General features: G+C 44.1%; 1 protein-coding gene across 1 annotated transcript in view; it reads left to right on the top strand.

Annotated features, from left to right (window-relative positions):
* The window catches only part of LOC134452620 (serine/threonine-protein kinase DCLK1-like), an 88584-nt gene that overhangs the window by 70882 nt on the left and 2661 nt on the right, over positions 1-15041 (top strand). Inside the window, exons 7-15 of the mRNA XM_063203102.1 lie at positions 3758-3825; positions 5165-5345; positions 5740-5859; positions 7121-7267; positions 11732-11865; positions 12282-12359; positions 12794-12890; positions 14029-14109; positions 14629-14734. Of these exons, the coding sequence (XP_063059172.1) occupies positions 3758-3825; positions 5165-5345; positions 5740-5859; positions 7121-7267; positions 11732-11865; positions 12282-12359; positions 12794-12890; positions 14029-14109; positions 14629-14734 (1012 nt within the window). The remainder of the gene's footprint in view (positions 1-3757; positions 3826-5164; positions 5346-5739; positions 5860-7120; positions 7268-11731; positions 11866-12281; positions 12360-12793; positions 12891-14028; positions 14110-14628; positions 14735-15041) is intronic.

The raw sequence follows: 15041 nt of genomic DNA, 5'->3' as shown, positions 1-15041 counted from the left end.
TCCCAGCCATTATGAATACCCAGAAATGGATGGTGGTGTAAAATACTCATGAAGAATCTTACATTTCTGAAAGGGCAGCATACATTCTGGAAGGAAAACACTGAACAAATAATACATACTCTACCTTTAAAACATTTTTTGAGGTTTTTGAGGTTTTTGTTAAGTACCTTTCCATATCCTGTCCCCATCTGCCCTGCCAATTCAGGACACAGGGATTTAGTTTCGTTTTGTCCTCAGCATCAGGCTGACAGGCGAGGGCAGTAGCAGCAACAGCAGGGGCGACCGTGTCTTCCTTAATCCAGAGGGGGAATCAGAGCAAACCTGTCTTCCTCCATACCAGCGGGGCTCAAAGGGGTCCGTTTTCGCAGGCCCAGGGAAAGGTGGGGCCCAGAAATGGGTCCCCATTACATTTTTTATAGGGTGGAGGGTGGGTGGTCTTTCAGATGACTTTGTCCCGGACCCAGGCAAGGCTGTCAGCAGCCCTGCTTCCCGCTCCTCTGCCCTCTCCCCCATCTGGCTCACTGAGTAAGAGCTTGCGGAGCATCTGGCAACTGGGTACAGCGAGCAGGAGGGCGCAGGTGCATAGCTGGGGGGTCGACTGATAGATACAAAGTGCAAAGAAATTGAGTTGTCAATATTTCAGAGTAAACTTGGATAAATCCAGAGAGTAGTATGTACTACACTGTGGAGAGTGGCAGTAGAGTCAAAAGTCAGAAATTTTGCTGGTAGCCATTGTCAACAGCAAGATGATTAACACATTCCAGTGTTAGCTGCTAGGTTTGCAGAAAAATCATGCAGTGTTATATCAACACTGTTTTGAGAATCCCAAGTAAAAGTGTCAACTCTTTGAATCTTGAATTAATACATAGGGAGTTGAATTCAACACTGATTTAGATTAGGCAATATATGGCTACACAGTGTTAATTCAACATTCAACTAGTTGAATTAACACTAAACCAAATGTGACCCCACAACAGCATAGTGTTGAGTTAACACTGCATTTTTACTGTGCAGCTGGGTGATGGGAAGAGAGATGACAGGAGTTGCTGACATGAATGTGATGCCCCATAGAAAGGTGTTTTCCATCATGCAAGCAGCAAATTACCGTACCCCTCTTGAGATTGTAAGATTCTCCTTCATCTCTCCTCTTACACATCTTACTCACTGCAGTCGAAAGAGATACTTGACCTATTCAAAGTGAACTCACAATGCACAAGATCAACACATGACGCATGTAAGAGCATATATATAATCATAAAAATTCATACACATGCATTACATTCATATTTGTCACACGTATGTGCCTGTTGTGAATACACATGAGACAATTTTGCCAGAGCAAGCCTTTTGCGTGACGTGGAAGTGCCAATGGTTGTCACAGCTGCTTGTGCATGCACGGGATTAAGGAACATCGACGAAGGTCACAAGCACAGATTCAGTGGTTAGTTGGAGATTAGTCCCCAATCTTATCTGTGTTAGGACTCAGACATACAGTACAGTAGCACCCTCCTTTAGTCAGCCATAACCCACTTAAAATGCAATGTTACACAACATGCTGAAACCACACCAACCCACATCAATCTGCATCTCCACGGATTGGCAGCGTTCATTAGATAGATGGAGATCATTACAATGACTTTTTCCCTTTTTTTTCGAAATCAAATGTTCTCCTGACTCATTTGTCAATTAATTCTGATTGGAATCGCTCTGAAATACATATTATTCCTGTTGCTGCAGACTTGGTGACAGGCACAGGAAATGGCTTATTTGGACTGCCTGTCTGAGCTAAGCTTCCTGTCTCGCAGGAAGGATCGCCTTTATATGGGCATCAGCTCGTTGTCTCACTTCAGCAGTGCAAGTGCTGTTGCTCCCTTTGCCAGTTTCCATGGAAACAGCAGTTTGTTGCTGTGCTGTGCTGTGCTAGCGGTGAGCACAAATGCGAGAGGCACAGGACAGGCAATCGGATCGGAGACAGGCAGAACGAAAATAGGCTCAATGACCTGCGCACCTCGTGTGTGTGCAAGCGTGTGTGCGTGTGTGTGCGTGCGTGCATGTGCGTGTGTGTATGTGTGTGCATCAAACTCTGATCTAAAAGGCAGTGTCTCTCTTCAGTCTGCTGTCTTTCAAGTCAACATCACACACAGACACAATCAAAGTTTTTTTTTTCTTTCCTCAATCTCGTTGAGCGGTCCCTGTGCCAGACTTGTGACATTTTCCAGTAATTGCAGCCATTAGTGGCATTTCGTGCTGATACGTGTCACTGTGATGAGGTGAACGGAGGTCCCTATGAGAGTGGTGACCTGTATGCCCATGTGCCCAATTACGGCCACGCTCTTCTTTTTTACAAGGTAGCCATCAAAACCAGTGGGCGGGTGGGAGGGGCATGGAAACTGTGGGATAAATGCCAACGACTTTATTATTATAAGCCCTTTGGGGGGAAAGGCAGATGTGTGTGTGTGTGTGTGTGTGTGTGTGTGTGTGTGTGTGTGTGTGTGTGTGTGTGTGTGTGTGTGTGTGTGTGTGTGTGTGTGTGTGTTGTGTGGATGAATTCCAATGGACTTCATCATTAAAACCCTTAGTGTAGTTCATGTATGTGTGTGCTCGCATGTGTGCGTGCGGTGGCACGTGTGTGTCTGCTTGCGCATGTGCGTGCGTGTGTGTGTTTTGGGGCATTGGATAGTTGTCTCAGCAAGACTGACAGTGAAGATGAGAGAAAACCCATTTCTAGCCCAGCTGGTAACCCCCTCTGACTCTGGCTGCAGGCTGCTGCCTGGCAACGGATTTGGCTTGCTGGTCACAGCACACCTCAGCGCTGCTCTGTTCTGCTCTGTGTTAACTGGCGGCAGCTGCAGCTGCCTAATGGAGGTTGCTATGAAGAAGACGCTGTCTCACTGTATCTAGGTATCTAGGTATCTGTATCTATAGTCTCACTCAAAGATGTAGGTTTGGCTTGGAAAAGTGGTGGAGACATTACAACGATAGTGCTATTTTTATTATATTTGTTTAAAAGTGGTGGGAACATGCTATGTTCATTTCAAAAGTGGTATGGACATGTCCCCACCATCTACACCTACAATTACACCCATGGTCCCTCTGTATCACCTATTAATATCAGTTCATTATTTGAATTATATTGATACTTTTGTGCTAAATCCCACATTAATTATAGGAAACGTTTAAGGTTGAAGAAGTGTGTGTGTGTGTGTGTGGCCCAAACGTTTGTGGGCAAATAAATAGTTGGCAATCTGAGAGTGTTGCCCGAATGGAGACCAGAGTGGGGCAGGTAATGGAAGAGATGGAGGTGGAGAGGGAGGTTTGGATGTAAGGGACCACAGAGATCAGAGGATGTAGCTGGGTGGGTGGATGTGATCAGGTATGAACAGTCAATGAGTCACAAAATGTTTATTTTCAAACTACACAACCCCTTTGGTAGTTGTACTGAAGCTGTTGTGTATCTTAAAACAGTTACATGGGGGGAAAATAGCGTAGCCTTGAACTAGAAACATAAATACGCTCAATTCAAACATGAAGACCATTTGTAAGTAATTGCATAAATATAATCACAACTTTGCCATAAATAACTCTTTCTCATTTCTCAGTTTTCTCTGTTCTTTTGTAGCCATACTTTGTTTCTTTTGTGCTTTCCATTCTAGCTCTACAATATGTTGTGTTGGTGATCTTTTTCTCTCCCTCTTATTCGTTCATTATTTCTCCCCCTTCCTTTCTTTCCTTTCCTTCCTTCCTTTCCTTTCTTCAGAGCTCCACTGGCTCCTCTAGTTCCCTGGACTCTGCGAAGGTCTCCCTGGAGGAGGGGGATGGCCAGATGACAGACGAACAGCTGACAGACGGACAGATAAGCGATGGTAGGAATCGATGTTGACAGCGTATTTATCTCTCCCTGTTTTCCCTCTTCATTTTGACTCTCACTACCAAGGCCTTGGCTACATGTATGTAATGCTATGCCAGTGTCTTAATCTCTCTCTTTTCCACTTATTAAAAAAAAAAAAACGTTCATTACTATTGTACATTTAAATGGATTACACCGCACTTACAACTAAAAGGTGCCAGAGTTAAACAAAACTTTGAAAATTGAAACAAAAATGTCTGCATACTTAAATCTTTTTTAGTCTTTTACTGGTCAACTTTCGGTTAAAGACCTTGTTTGCTGTGTGCCCTGAGGTAGGTCTGTGACTTTTAACTTGGCCATTAAAAAAGGTCTTAAGTGTGCAGACCTCTTTTGTTCCAATTGTACTCGTGTTACTAAAATAGCACGGCACAGCATAGCTCACAGGGCAGTTCCTTGAGTCTACTGTGGATTATTAAGAGGCAAATGGCTGCCATTATAGGATCCAGAATGCAGTGACCATGAAATGATTACAGGCCTCCTGCCCCACTTACCCCTTCAAACGGAATAAATAATCATGGAATTGCTAAAAGCACATTGTATAAGTTTGCTATATATTGTCTACAAATGATTTTCCCCATTCTTAGGCATGCGACCAATTTATGAGTAATTACCTTGAAAATGAAAATGAAAAAAGGAATTGTTCACTGATGCATGTACATTGCAAAGGAAGCGACAATCTTTTCAGGCTGGAGTCACCATTAGGACACAAACAACTCTAGAAAAAGCCTTTCTTTCTGTACTATTAAACCTGTATGGTAGATGGTGTAAAATCTTCAAGCATATGGCCCTGCCGTGCACCATGCGGCTGACCCGGGTTGGATTTCCTGCCCGGGTCCTTTGCCGGCCCTTCCCCGTCTCTCTCTCCCCACTCGCTTCCTGTCACCACCTTCACTGTCCTATCATAAATAAAGTCAAAAAGACCAAAAAATCTAAATCTGAAATCTTCAAGCATAGATATGTGGTAGTATATTTAAAAATGTGATGACACTAAGTGTTAGGATGATGATGATAATGTTAATGATTATATTGTTGATGTCTGATGTACGTATCCTATCTTTCATCTCCCCTCTTTTCAGCCGAAGTTGAACCCGACATGACTTCTGATGTCACACCCGAACTTGAACCAGAAACCACGCCTGAAGTTAAACCTGCCGTCGTACCTGAAGCGACTCCCGAAGTCACACCAGAGGTTACTGACAACAAAGTTACTGAAAAAGATTCACCAGACGTTACACCTAAAGCCACACCTGAAGTCGCCCCTGAGGTTGCGCCTGTAGTCGAGGAGACCCCAGTGGTGCCAGCCTCCATTTCCGACAGGTACAAGGTGGGCCGCATGATCGGCGACGGGAACTTTGCTGTGGTGCGAGAGTGCGTGGAGCATTCTACGGGCCGAGCGTACGCTCTGAAGATCATCAACAAAGGAAAATGCAGAGGGAAGGTAAGCAAAAGCCTACAAGCAAGCTATTTGCCATTTTGAGAAAAAAGCTGTATATCACAGTGTGTTTTTATTGGCAGATCAGAGTGTTGAAATTAAGTGAAGTGTTTGAAGTGAAGTTTCTGAGTGTCAGTCATATTTAATTAATGAGGTTCTGGGTGACCCAGAACATTCTGTCCAGTAAGTAAATCAGTAAGCTGGGTGCAATTTGACAGAAAACCTTGAGGGGGAAGGGATTTTTTTTTATCAGATTTTACGCAATATCAACGCAGTTACACAAGACAGAGAATAAAATAATGTAGAAGAAGTGGAAACATCAGAAGAGGGGAAAATTTCCAGCACCACCCCTACAAATCCCACACTGTAAGTAAGCATGTCACCTTGTCCCCTTCCCCAGGAACACATGGTACAGAACGAGGTCGCTATCTTGAGAAGAGTCAAGCATCCAAACATCGTGCTGCTCATCGAAGAGATGGACACATACAACGAGCTGTACCTGGTCATGGAACTGGTCAAGGTGACGAGCAATGTTTTTTTGTGATAATTTTTTTATACATCAAACAAAATATACATATAAGACAAATGAGATGACAAAGGACAGCATACGCACACACACACACACACACACACACACACACACACACACACACACACACACACACACACACACACACACACACACACACACACACACACACACACACACACACACACACACACACACACACACACACACACATACACACACACACAATCATGCTATGCTGGTCATGGAACTAGTCAAGGAGACTAGTCATGTTTTTCTACACTATGCTGGCCCAGAAATGGACATTTAGATTATATACGCTCAGCTTAAGTAATAAAATATACCCCCATTGCTTCCCAGATGAGGGAGGAGAGTATAGTATAGTATAGACACTGAACTCCTTGAAGGGCTGCTAGCGGTGGCCGTGGAGGAGAGGCACAGCAGCACTATTTTCGGCGGCTACTGCTCCACTTAGTGTAGCGTGAAAGGGGATTTCCAAACGAGCCAGGGAGCGAGTAGAGCGAGCAGAGCAGAGCCAGGGATGGGAGTGACGCCACCACCCCACAGCACCGTAGCATAGAGGAGATCCAGGTCATCAAGAAGACGAAGGAGTCCTGGCCAACAGCACTGCACGTGACACCACACTAGACCAGACCGCCGGCACTGAGCAGTGTGCAGGGAAAAATGAGGAAAAATGAATGGATGAACGAATGAATGAATGTATGACTGAATCAGTGGATGGATGAAGGGATTCATGGATGGATGGATGGATGGATGGATGGATGGATGGATGGATGGATGGATGGATGGATGGATGAATGGATGGAGGAATGAATGGATAAATGAATAAACAAGCAAAGGAATAAATGTATATGAGTGAGTGAATGAATGAATGAAGGAAGGAAGGAAGGAAGGAAAGAAGTTAGGAAGGAAGGAAGGAATTAACAAATGAGCAAATGAATGAAGAAATAAATGACAACATGACAACAAACAACATGATACTGCAATAATGCCTTTCCTCATCATAAGCCTCCCAACACTCCTTTGACCTCATTATAAGCTTGCCAATGCCCTCCACCCTCTTAGTATTTAAACAACATTGATCAATGCCAATCGACTAAAGCTGTATCCTTCTCAGTGAACCCCCATTGCTCCCATACGCCCCATGGGGGGACTGTAGAGCCCCCATTGAGAAACACCATGTAGTGTAGCCGCCCAAGCAATAACAGCCCATCTGTCTTGTGTGTTGCAGGGAGGAGACCTCTTTGACGCCATCACCTCGGCCAACAGATACACGGAGCGCGATGCCGGCCGCATGCTCTTCCACCTGGCCAACGCCATCAAATACCTCCACAGCCTCAACATCGTACACCGCGACATCAAACCAGAGAACCTACTGGTAAGTGTGTGTGTGTGTGTGTGTGTGTGTGTGTGTGTGTGTGAGTGTGTATGAGAGTGTATGTAAGTGCTTACGTGTCTGAATATGTGAGTCGGCCTGCATGTGTATGTATGTATGTATGTATGTATGTATGAGTGTGTGCGTGTGTGCGTGCGTGCGTGCGTATGAATATGTAGTATAAGTGTGTACTGTATGTGTTAGCTATACTGTGTGTGTGTGTGTGTGTGTGTGTGTGTGTGTGTGTGTGTGTGTGTGTGTGTGTGTGTGTGTGTGTGTGTGTGTGTGTGTGTGTGTGTGTGTGTCTGTGTGCCTGTGTGCCTGTGCGAATGTGTACTGTATGTTTTAGCAATACTGTGTGTGTGTGTGTGTGTGTGTGTGTGTGTGTGTGTGTGTACTGTATGTGTGTGTGTACTGTATGTGTTAGCAGTACTGTGTGTATGTGTGTGTGTGCATGCGCACGCGCGTGTTTGTACTGTTGTACATGTGAGCAGTGCAGTACAGTATGTGTGTGTGTGTGTGTATGTGTGTGTGTGTGTGTGTGTGTGTGTGTGTGTGTGTGTGTGTGTGTGTGTGTGTGTGTGTATGTGTGTGTGTGTGTGTGTGTGTTCATGTGTGAAGTTCCCGCACTGCAGTGTAGGTGCCCCATTAATCACCCCTGTATAGCAGCACCAGCGCAGCCATGAGCTACGCTTACGTAAGGGAGGGCCAGCAGGGGTGAGACTGGCCAAGAGAGAGAAAGGAGAGGTGTGAACTTCCAATGACATCGCATCATTTCCTGCCTAGCCAGAATGACATTTTGCAGAATCATTTACAAAAAAACCCTAAAAAGCCTCACAGGAATCAGTCACCAACACGCCTCCATAAATGTACTGTATGAATGTGTCACTTCCTGTGTGTGTGTGTGTGTGTGTGTGTGTGTGTGTGTGTGTGTGTGTGTGTGTGTGTGTGTGTGTGTGTGTGTGTGTGTGTGTGTGTGTGTGTGTGCGCGCGCGCGCGTGCGTGCGTGCGTGCGTACGTGCGTACGTGCAAGTGTGTGTGTTTGTGCGTGTGCGTGTGTTTTCCAGAGAGCTAAGGCTGGGGCATGAAGCTCTTGAGTCACTGAGCCCTCTTGCAGTGGGTGTGTGAGGGTACAGTACAGTCAGAGATTCTTTAAGTATATAGAGATATGCCAATGTAATAGGTTGCTATGGGCACCTAACATGACCAGGTTCCGGTCTGCCTAAAGGAGCGTGTCATAATACTCCTAGCATTGAATAGAACAGTCCTTAGGTCTGCCTAGGTCTGCCTAAAGGGGGATTTCCCCCCCTCCCCCTTGCAATAATAGAACCAGGAAACAATGGGCCAATGGAACCTCTCTCTCTCTCTACTCTCTCTGGTACAGTGCCTCAGAAATGCCTACATGTACCAAGCAGCCTTCAGTGAGACGCCAGGGCTGAGACAGGCTGGTGGTGAACCAGCTCACATGATATTATTCCTTTTGCAAACAGGGTCTATGCATCTTGTCTTGGCTTTTCGAAGCAGAAAGGTAGCTTCATAGCTGCAGTACAATGAAAGGATCTTGAAAATAAAGAAAAATAAGGAAGGTGGTGTAGATGTATCTACCTGTCAGTGTCACTTATACCATGGAAGAAAAAAAAATAAAAATAAAAAAAATAATGAAATTGAATAAAAAGGGAAAAATGCTTAGCCTTGGACCCTTCACACTTGAATTGACCCAACATTGCTAGTGTCTCACATGCACATGCACACGCACATGCACACACACACACACACACACACACACACAGACACAAACACACACACACACACACACACACACACACACACACACACACACACACACACAGACACACACACACACACACACACACACACACACACACACACACACACACACACACACACACACACACACACACACATTCACACACACATTCACTTGTCCCATGCCCAGGGAGAGAGGGGGCCCAGAATTGGATCCTCATTACATTGTATGTATTGGCTTTGGGGCCCCTTCATGTGTCTTTGTCCCAGGCCCAGGCAAAGCTGTCATCGGCCCTGATCCCACCTCATCCACCCCATCCCACCTCTCGATACGCCAGTGATTCTCAAAGTGGGGCGTAAGCCCCCCTGGGGGGGCGCGGAGGCATCACAGGGGGGGCGTGTGACATCTGATTTTGTTTTTGTTTTTTCCCCCAAGGAAATTGTTTCCTGTCTCGCCAATAAGACAATACGTTTTAAGCATTATATACTTAATTATAAACATTATATTATTAATTGTCATATTGAAATTACAGTCCCTCTTTGTTGTATCTCTCCAGTCACCATTTCTTTGATTCTGCACAGCACAGCAATCGTAAAATCAGTCTGCACGAGTGCTGCTGTTGCTTGGGGGGGGGCTCGGAAGCATCCAGACCCTCCGAAGGGGGGATTGATGGGAAAAGTTTGAGAATCGCTGATATGCTATCCCACCCCATCCCACCCCTCCCTGGGGGTGTCAGCGCCGTATCGCTTTCCCGTGCCTGCTGCCTGCTGCCTGCTCTCCTGGTCAAATTTAATCAACGTTTCCCTCCCTGCTGCGTTGCCAGCACACAGCCAAACTGCCTCCGCTGCTGTTGCCATTCTCGCTCCCTAGCTCCCTGCTCCCTAGCTCGCTCTCACTCTCTCTCTCTCTCTCTCTCTCTCTCTCATATTTTCTCTGCTCACACTATCTCTTCTTGCTTGCTCTCTCTCTCTCTCTCTATCTATCTATCTATCTATCTATCTATCTATCTATCTATCTCTTTATTTCTTTCTGTCTCTCTCTCTCTCTTTCTCTCTCTCTCTCTCTCTCTCTCTCTCTCTCTCTCTCTCTCTCTCAGTCTCTCTCTCTCGTCCATTCGCTCACCAACGCGTGTGCACTTCAGATAATTGCTTGTGGCTGAAAGCATGCCTTTCTCAAAAAAGCCGCACTGATACCTTGAGGATGCTTCTTTGCTGCTTGTTCTTCTTTGCTGCCTGCTTGCCTTGCCTTGCCCTTGTGTTGTGTTAGCGCATTGCTACACATGTTATGTAACAGCAGGCTAAACTAAAGCTGGTCTGTGTCTAATCTCTGCACCGACTCCGCTAGCAGCCTCCCTGCCCTCCTGCACAACATAGACACTCATGGGCAATCAGACACTACACACTACACACATGCACGCACGCACGCGCGCATACTCAAACTCACCCACACGCGCACATGCCTGCACACACACTCGCGCTCGAGCTCGCACACGCACACACACACACACGCACACACGCACACACGCACACAAAAACATTTGGCTGCCAATGTTTCAATGCAGTGGGTTTATGTGTCATTGTCCTAGTTCTGCGCTTGATTTTTTTCAGATTTTTTTTTTTATCATGGTTGAAGTGGTTTATTTACATCAGTGAGAATTACATAATGATCTCCCTAACCTGCAATACTCAATCATGTGGGAGTACTGCACAGACCACAGTTGCCATTGTTACAGTAATGCCTATGGTTGCCACCGGGTTCAGTTTGCTACAGTAATGCCAGAGATTCTTTAAGTATAGAGATATGCCAACATAATAGGTTTCTATGGGCACCTAACATGACCAGGTTCCGGTCTGCCTAAAGGGGCGTGTCATAATGCTCCTAGCATTGAATAGAACAGTCCTTAGGTCTGCCTAGGTCTGCCTAAAGGGGGATTTTCCCCCCCAAAAATAGAACCCGGAAACAATGGGCCAATGGAACCTCTCTCTCTCTACTCTCTCTGGTAATGCAGTGTTCTTCAACATTGGGGTTGGGACCCCATGTGGGGGCCCCGGGAATACAAATGGGGTCGCCTGAAACATCTAGGTGTGAAAGAACAACACTGATAAATATTACTAATTAATATAACATAATAACTCATTTAAATTTGGTTTGAAACACAGCATACAACTGTAGACTTCAATAACTACAGCTTTAATAGCCTACAAGTTAGCTCAGCCGTGTTATTATTTATTTTATTTTATAAATATATAAAATAAATATATAAATATATAATAAAATAAATATATAATAAAATATATATAAATATATAATTAAAAATTGCATACAAATGTGTATGGGGTCCCCAGAAATTTGGGATGTCAAAATGGAGTGCCGAGGCAAAAAAGTTTGAGAACGACTGCAATGTTTGTAGTTCACACCGGCTTCGGTTTGTTACAGTCATGTCTGTAGTTCTCCCACCTACCTGATCCTCCATGTGTCTGAGAACAGAGGTGAGCAATGTAACCACACAAAGGTCATTTCAGAGTAGATCAAAGTGCATACCTTGCGATTACACTGCCTTGTTTCAGTCAAGTGAAGTCATTAAGTGTTTTTGGAGTGTGCCGATCTCATTTCATATTGACTTTGAACCAAACTGTCTGTGTAGACTATATTTTTTATTTCAAATAAAAATAAGTTTCTGGTTTGTGCTTTGCTGGCAGGTTTACGAGAGACAAGACGGCAGACAGTCGCTGAAGCTGGGAGACTTCGGCCTGGCGACTGTGGTTGACGGACCTCTTTACACTGTGTGCGGAACGCCCACCTACGTAGCACCGGAGATCATCACTGAGACCGGGTCAGTCTCACAGTAGCAACCCATTCAAATGACGACCTCTGTCTCTTTCTTTCTTTCTTTCTTTCTTTCTTTCTTTCTTTCTTTCTTTCTTTCTTTCTTTCTTTCTTTCTTTCTTTCTTTCTTTCTTTCTTTCTTTATTTATTTCTTTCTTTATTTATTTATTTATTTATTTCTGCCTGTCTACCTGTATGTCTCTCTGCTTGTCAGCCTCTCTGTCTGTCTATCTGTCAAGGCTGAATTAATTATTTTCTGTATGTGGATATTTTTAAACCACATCCATTTGGGCCTTTTGTTCACATGTAAACAGACTTTTAGAAATGTCCTCATGAAACTCCGTTTTAATTTTAAGTTACAAATTTGAAGGTGTATGGTTTTCCTGACATGTTTCCTATTGTGTGTCTCTGGTGTGTGTACAGATATGGCCTTAAGGTGGACATTTGGGCAGCAGGAGTCATTACCTACATCTTATTGTGTGGCTTCCCTCCCTTCCGTGGGTAAGCACCATGCTCTCTCTCTCATTTAGCTCCACACCTCATTAAACTAGACTGTGGCAGCCGCCTTCTGTACCTCTATTAGCACAGTGTGTGTGTGTGTATCAGTTTGAGTGTGTGTGTGTGTGCGTGCGTGCGTGCGTGCGTGCGTGCCTGTGTCTGTGTCTGTGTCTGCGTGCGTGCATTGCGTGTTTGTGTGTGTGTCGGTGTGTGTGTGTGTCCGTGCGTGTGTGACTTTCTTCAATAATAATTTCGATTTTAATGTCATTGCAGCATGGCAGCACTGTTACACAACGCATTCCACCGTACCCCTTTCTTGCCTCACTGCTGCCTGCCATGGCTGTGCAACAGTGCCTCCTTGTGGCCGTTGCTTGTGTTGCACTCTCACTCATTTCCTGAAGGGGTGGCTCATTCAATGCTGTGTCCTTGTTTTGCAGAAGCAATGACGACCAGGAGACGCTGTTTGACCACATCCTCATGGGACAGCTAGAGTTCCCTCTTCCATACTGGGACAACGTGTCCGACTCTGCAAAGGTCCGTTTAAATGCATCATAAACTTGCATGCACACATACAGTATATTTGACTGGTCTTGTCACATGAAAACAGTCCATATGTCTCTATGAGTGAAGCTTAGAACATTGCTAGTAAAGATTTTTTTTCAGTTTGTGATATTCAGTTTTTTGCAGAATGTCCAAGTTGGAGTCTTGTATAAATCGAATGTTTCAGAATAGCAGTATTGGTCTAAAAGTATACATTTGCCTAGCTTTATGTTATGTTCTATGGGCAAGAGAAACTTTCAAAAAAATAACTCTCTGTTTTCTGCTTTATGAAGCAAACATATTTAAAAGGCCACATATGCTTTAGATATTACCAGATTTCCAAGGTATCATTGAAAAGCTTCAAATATGTGCTCACCACAGCTATGATTAACTCAATATGCCCCTGGGACTACTTGCAGCTTGTTGTCATGTGCCTGCTCGCATACTGTATGCCAACATTTGTGGGCTCAAGAGTGTCTTGTTAAGGAGATTAAAATATATTTGTTTTGCCAAAAGCACTGAATCATCATTTTCAGACAGTATACTGTATATTCGCTCTCTCTCTCTCTCTCTCTCTCTCTCTCTCTCTCTCTCTCTCTCTCTCTCTCTCTCTCTCTCTCTCTCTCTCTCTCTCTCTCTCTCTCTCTCTCTCTCTCTCTCCCCCAGTGCTAGTGTATGCACACCCTATCTCAATTCAATGATAAATATTTTATACTTAAAGGGGTATGCCACTATTTTGGGGCTTACTACAGTTAAAATCGTTGGCTGGGGTTTATAATGGTGGTAAAGTGTCTTATTTTTCATGTTAAGCGTTGTCTTGCTTTATGACAAGTTAAAAGAGGGAATATGTCGCTAAGCTAGTGAAAGTCAATGCATCCGTGTAGCATTGTAGCATGCTACATGGATACATTGACTTTCACTAGCTCAGCGACATATTCCCTCTTTTAACTTGTCTTAAAGCAAGGCAACGGCTTACATGAAAAATAAGACACTTTACCACCATTATAAACCCCAGCCAACGATTTTAACTGTATTAAGCCCCAAAATAGTGGCATACCCCTTTAACGTACACTGATAAATATCTATTCTTAACACTGTCGATATTAATGTGTTATTTTTTTTCTGTTTACAGGAGTTGATCATATCTATGCTAAAGGTGGAGGTGGACCAGAGGTACACTGCTCTACAAGTGCTGGAACATCCCTGGGTCAACGTGAGTTTTAGCTAACATTTATTTTTTACCTTACCATTCACTATGGATGTAGCATCATAATGCACACCGTTCTGCCTGTGGGAAGCTGTAATAGTCATCAAATGCATTTGCTACCATAGCACCACACAACTATGACATTATGCAGAACCTTTAGTAATACATTACGACTTGGTCATTGCCATTCTTTAAACAACAAATGTATAAGTAAAATAGTGAAAGGTCGCCGCTCACCTGTTGAAAAGGTGCAGGATTTTTAGTAGAGAGTTCTGGGTAATAAGGAAAGAAATCTGCACATGCACAAAATAGCTTTACCAAAGCTGCAATCTTTTAGTCTGTCTGAGTTTTTTTATTCGTTTTTCTTAATCACTTTATTATTTGTTTTTAAATGTAAACAAATTGATAACATGAGCCATGGCTTAACAGATTAAACTCAAGTAAACAATTGAATAATGGCTGGCAACAGAAGCCAACACTAGTGAACATGGCTCTTATCTGTTTTGTTTGGCTTGGTCTCTCCAGGATGATGGCTTGTCTGAGAACGAACATCAGCTGTCTGTAGCAGGGAAGATTAAGAAGCACTTCAACACCAGCCCCAAACCCAACAACATGGTAAGACCTGCAGCTCGTCACCTGACTCAAACATAGACACACAGGTGGGTGCATGCACACACCAGGGCTGGAGGAGAAATAGGGCCCGGGCACTTTTGTCTTAATGGGGCCCCTCATAATTAGTGGCGCAGAACTGACTCACTGGTGGACTTCGCACCCTCGTTGGGCCCCTATTTTCAGAAATGTAAAAAAAAAATAGAAAATATATACACATGTATGCTCATTCTTGCACACATACAGAGAGAGAGAGAGAGAGAGAGAGAGAGAGCATTGCTAAATTCTTGTGAAAAAGTTCAGCTCTTAGAAAAAGTTGAACTTGTGTG

Source organism: Engraulis encrasicolus, chromosome 7 (assembly GCF_034702125.1).
Source record: "Engraulis encrasicolus isolate BLACKSEA-1 chromosome 7, IST_EnEncr_1.0, whole genome shotgun sequence".
NCBI lineage: Eukaryota > Metazoa > Chordata > Actinopteri > Clupeiformes > Engraulidae > Engraulis > Engraulis encrasicolus.
Note: the sequence above shows the minus strand (reverse complement) of the source record. Positions and strands in the feature narration are given on the sequence as shown.